The following is a 5,200-nucleotide window of genomic DNA, read 5'->3' on the forward strand; positions in this document are numbered from 1 at the left end:
AAGTAGCAGTAGTGCGTTCCAGAAAAGGCGCTGATAGCTACGGCGTTTTCCTCGATACACGCTACTGCTATTCCTTTCTCTTTTTTCCCTTTTTCATTTATTTTTCTTCACATTTTATTTTTTTCCTTTCACCTTTTTCTATTTCTTTTATTTTCATTTACTTTTCTATTTGCTTTCCATTTAAATTTATTTCCTTTAGCAGTAGCGCATTGCACCGCACACGCGCTACTACAAAGCAAGTAGCGGTAGCGCGGTTCTACGTAGATCGCTACTACTATGTGTAGCCTATCGGCTAAGCCATGGGAATTTTAGTAGCAGCGCTTTTATCTTCAGGCGCGCTACTGCTACAATTGTATCTGCAGCGCGGTTTACAGCAGCGCGCTACTGCTACTTAGCACCAGCGCGCTTTTTTGACACGCGCTACAGCTAAAGTTCTGTGTATAAGGTTTTCCCTAGTAGTGTTGGTGCTCATAAATCTTCTCTCACACATTTACTTTACTCTTGAAACATCTTCCATGCAATTCCTTAAACTGTTTCTCACGTAAACTTGCCATGCCAATCACTTTCTTTGACTGTATCATACATATGCCACGTACAGTCATCTTCACTCATGTTTGCAACAACTGCATTTCATCATGAAAGTATTTGGTATGAGAGTGGCAGTCACATCTAACTACAAAAGAGCCATCTCCATCATATTTCAACAAAAACCAAATACGTGCCACATGATCCTGTGATAGCAACAATGGCTCACACTGCCACATTGAAAGCCAATAGTTGAACTGGAGAATAATGTCCTGGGTATTGCCAAATCTGTAACTAAAAAGTACTCTGATGTTACACAAATATTTAAGAAACTAATAATCATGTAATGAAGACCTTGATGTTCTTCAGTCAATGGCAAAGCTTTAGACTCCGGTGCTCATTGTTGAGCGAGTGAGTGTGCTGCCAAATTTATGCCTTCTGAAGTTTACAAAGTTACCATGGTAAAAAGCAAGAGAACCAACCTACATTTGTTCAAGAATTAAAGCAATTAAATGATTCAGGGCACATGCGAGTATAGCTGCTCTGAAAATGAGTGTCTTCACTGCTACATGTGGAAAGTACTCATTGCACACTGCATTTGGGAAGCTAGCAAGTATGTGATGCAGCTGGCAACATCAGTCAGAGAGACCATTCACCTCTGCTGAATCATTTATTTCAATATAACAACACAACACCTTATTATGCTGAGCATCACCACGCTGACCTAAACTGATCTAAAATTAAATCGAAGTCTTTGTGCATGGTAATGGAGGATTATCCTATACAGATACATTACCTAAATCGTTCGCTGGGCTGCTCAAGCGGCGGTGGTGGCGTACAAACTGTAGAGTTGAGTTGTTGCGTGTGTGCGGGGATTTGATCGGTGGGGCGACCACGACATCGTCAAGCTAAAAAATGTATAACAGGCCCCTAACCGAGAAACAATGGTCATATGATGAAATCAATTAGCAGCATTCAATCACGAAAAGAAAAGGCGTCAGATGGTATCTGCGGTTGCATGAGAGGAAAAAAAGGAAATCCAAGCAGCAGTTGGAGCTCGGGCAGAGACCAAACTTATATCTAATCCGACCGAGCTGGAGTACTGTTTGTGCCTACACATGGACAGGAAAAAAGACCAAGACTTTGATGCCTATGGGTTCTTAAAATTCTCACTGTGAATTGGATGGAGTATATATCTAGTAGGATTAAATTAACTGAATTATTGGTTGTGCAGGATTAATCACTCAACACTCATCGTGGATTGGATGGATGGATATATCAATATCAACTATGCACAACAGAGAAAGGTCCGTTAAAATAAACCATGAAATTACTGAAAAGTTTGTCAATGCTAGTAAACACGTAAGTTCACCACCGGTTAGTGTATGAATTGGTAAAGGCGTAAGGTATGAATATTTGCTAGAGGTACCTTCAAATAGCCAGGCTCCTAAAAAACATATTGCCTCTCTCGCCATGTACATGAGCATGCTTCCTCAAGGCAGCCACATCAACAAAGGTCTTGCCACAGTTGTCATAGCTGCAGGAAGAGGATCTTTGTGGATGGTTCGACCTTGCGCGACTGCGCCTTTGGTTCTTGCTTTTGTTGCCGCTTTCCTTCAGGTCCTGTAGACATCCTATTTGAGCTCATACAGAATATATGTAGTTTGTCCGCAGAAGTCGACATACATTATCCCCGGAAAAAAAATCCACATACAGTATGTAGTTTGGAAAAGAGTTAAGCAACAATATATGTGAAGTAAAAGTGTAAGCAAGATTTATCTTAATAATAAACTATGAAACATTCTCATTCATCACACAACACTACATAGCTGAAACTGGTGTTCACTTCCTCGACCACATACCTGGCGCACATCACCTCCCCTTACTAAAAACTTCATGAAGCACATTAGAAATAAATTAATAGTACAGACTACTTCTCAATTAGGACGTGAGTGACATGTAAAAGTTGTGCCTCCAAAAACTACATGTATCAAAGATCTGTACTAATTCATCTACTCTTGCAAGCACTTAGTACTCACCTAGCATACCTACAGCATCTACATGATCATACAGCAACAGAATTATATAGATATATATGTAAAAAATGTCTACTGTGGGCAAGAGCTATATTTCCTACAGTAAACTGATGAATTGACAAACAGATGAGACCCATCAGATGCTTCAAAAGTACCTGCGCCAAAGTAGGTCCAGGCGACGGCTGATGATCTTACGGCAAAGTCGGCGGAGGTGATGGCAGATTGTCTTGCGGCAAAGTCGACGGAGACGACGGCTGCGAAGTCGACGATACAGTATATTACATTGACGTCAAAACCAATTAATCCACTCCACTAAATACACCTCATAATTCTATTTTGCTAGGTGCATTAGTATATCTATTCATGTGTATGCAATTATGCTAATTGATAACTGAAGAAAGAACAGAATATAAAATTCAAGAGTTACTCCAGCATCATGTCCAAGAATTACTGTAACCAAGTTCAAGCCACCATGTTTAGGTATATGTAGTCAGCAACATTAAATTTCTTGCTTCAATCCTTGGCTAGACAACAATTTTTCAGAAAAAATATACTGAATCAGGGGCTTGTATGGCTGATTGGCTGAAACATAATGCAAAATACATATTAAAACAGAAAACGTAGTTGGTTTAAAGACTCCAGTGCATATCTTCCAAACTGTAATTGGAAGTAGCAACATTTTTCAGAAAAAATAAAGGAACGGAAACAAAGGAAAATCAATTGAATTCATCGATCATCCAGTGGTGTAACAACTACAGTAACATAAAAAACAACTACTGTCCACCATTAAGTTCACAACCAAAGCAGCATGGCTGTTTTTGAGAGGGGTCGAGTCATTACATACCTCTGGTGTAAAATTTGCTCTGTACCAGCCATGTGCTTTTAGAAGCCATCACAAATTGGTTCACATAACAGAAGCTAAACGAAGGTTGCAATTGATCCCTGCTAAACCTGCTGTCTTGAAGCTCCTGCACCACAAAACAAATATCAGTGCACTTTTGTACTAATCCAGACCAAAACAAATCAAAAGAACTATCAGTTTTTCTGGCAAAGAGCAAGGGAACTATCGTAATCCTCCTCTGCCTGCAACCATCGACTTCCTCTGCCTGTAGAAGGCCACACACATAAACACGGACGCACATAAGCACAACACAGATGCCACATACGCCACACCCGGCAGGATATGTTGAGCCGCCGCCTGTGTGATGCGAGAGGAGAGCGGGGTTGGTTGGAGAGAGAGGGAGGTGAGGGCGGCTGCTGAGACCAGGAGTCGCTCTTGGCAGCGTGAGACGGGGAGGCCTCGAGCAGAGGGAGGCGAAGGACACGCGAGGGGACGCGGGGAAGCGATCGACAGCCGGCGGCGATTGGCGTTTGTGCGGCGGCTAGGGTTGGCAGGGGTCAGGGAAAAATCACGCTGGCGGCTCGTTCGACAACCAGGCACGAATCGTTTTTCTCACCAGGCGGTGGCAGAAGCTCTGTAAATTCTGTCCACTCCGATGGCATATGCTTTGACGAGCGAATCGTTATTTCCTTTGACCTCACTTAAACATGAACCGCAGGTTCAATAAACAAAAAATATAAGGACTTTTTCGCAAAATTATCATGACGGTGAACCCACCACACCCAACCCGTGCTTTATTATTACTAGCAAGCAAAAGACCCGTGCGTTGCAACGGAGACATTAATTCTATATAAGAGCAACTGTACTGTAATTTCGGTGGCTACAAAGTAGGCTGGGCGGCACGTTGGAGAGCCGTGTGCTAGGCAGCTGTTGTGCTTAATGCGGTGGGCAGCCAACCAGCAGGACAGCACGCCGGAGCCACCGGCAGGGGAGCTGCGCAGGAAGAAAGGCACAAGGGAAGGAGGCAGGCGTGGAGGTGTACGGGGGCGGCTGTGGATACCCACGCCGACAGGAGGCACATGGGGAGCGCCAGGAGGCGCGCGCGGCGGCCGGGACAGGCATGTGCGTTAGCCATTCCTTTGGGGTGGTGCTCGATTTCTTTCACGAGCGGACGAAAGGGAGGGCTGTAGGCAGTTGGCGGCTCTGTACGTCGGAGAACTGCATGTGGAGGTCATCGGAGGCGAGGTCGTCAGGGATGGGATCTCGTGCTCACCGTCGTGCTCGAGCAGGGCATATCGTGGTTGCCGTCCTGCTCGGGGAGAGAAGGACATGCTCGCGGACGGGAGCCCGGATCACCGTGCCTAATCCAACCTGTCCGAACTGCCATTCAGGTGATGGAGCACGCTGAGCTCATAGAGGGAGGGACTGGTGGGTTAGACTCCGATACAAATCAGGCTTGGGAGCGATGGACGCCGGTGCGAGGCGAGACAGTGGAGCCGATCCGCCGTCCACTATACAGGTAAAAATAAAATATGAATCCTTTTGCAACAGAGCGGGCCGAGGCCGGAACACATGTACTGCTGCGGCAGCCCAATACGGGGATAGAAAAAAGCGGACGGGAATTTTAGTACCACCTCGAAAAAGAGCGGAATAAAATAACTTCAAACTGAAAGCGTAAATTCACGGAAAGAAGCGTATTGTGACGGTGAACCCGAGAGAATCAATCCGTGCTTTATTAGCAAAAAAGGGCCCGTGCGTTGCAACGGGGCGGCATTCAAATCAATCCATCGAGAACATA

At 44.7% G+C, this 5,200-nt stretch overlaps 1 protein-coding gene across 3 annotated transcripts; it reads right to left on the reverse strand.

Annotated features, from left to right (window-relative positions):
• Nucleotides 1–546: 546 nt before the first annotated feature.
• On the reverse strand, nucleotides 547–4,004 carry LOC123077352 (uncharacterized). 3 transcript variants are annotated; one of them, XR_006436537.1, is made up of 4 exons: nucleotides 3,406–4,004; nucleotides 2,717–2,815; nucleotides 1,955–2,148; nucleotides 547–1,455 (listed from the first exon to the last, which is right to left on the reverse strand). XR_006436537.1 is itself a non-coding variant. In XM_044499632.1 (3 exons), the coding sequence occupies exons 1-3, from the start codon at nucleotides 3,701–3,703 to the stop codon at nucleotides 2,057–2,059; spliced, it is 489 nt and encodes a 162-aa protein (XP_044355567.1). In that variant the 5' UTR covers nucleotides 3,704–4,004; the 3' UTR covers nucleotides 547–2,056. The 3 variants fall into 3 exon arrangements, 1 of the variants encoding a protein (XP_044355567.1); XR_006436536.1 differs by having other exon boundaries at nucleotides 547–1,007; nucleotides 1,322–2,148; XM_044499632.1 differs by having other exon boundaries at nucleotides 547–2,148.
• Between the last annotated feature and the right edge of the window lie 1,196 nt (nucleotides 4,005–5,200).

The sequence above is a fragment of the Triticum aestivum genome, chromosome 3D (genome assembly GCF_018294505.1).
Source record: "Triticum aestivum cultivar Chinese Spring chromosome 3D, IWGSC CS RefSeq v2.1, whole genome shotgun sequence".
Lineage (NCBI taxonomy): Eukaryota > Viridiplantae > Streptophyta > Magnoliopsida > Poales > Poaceae > Triticum > Triticum aestivum.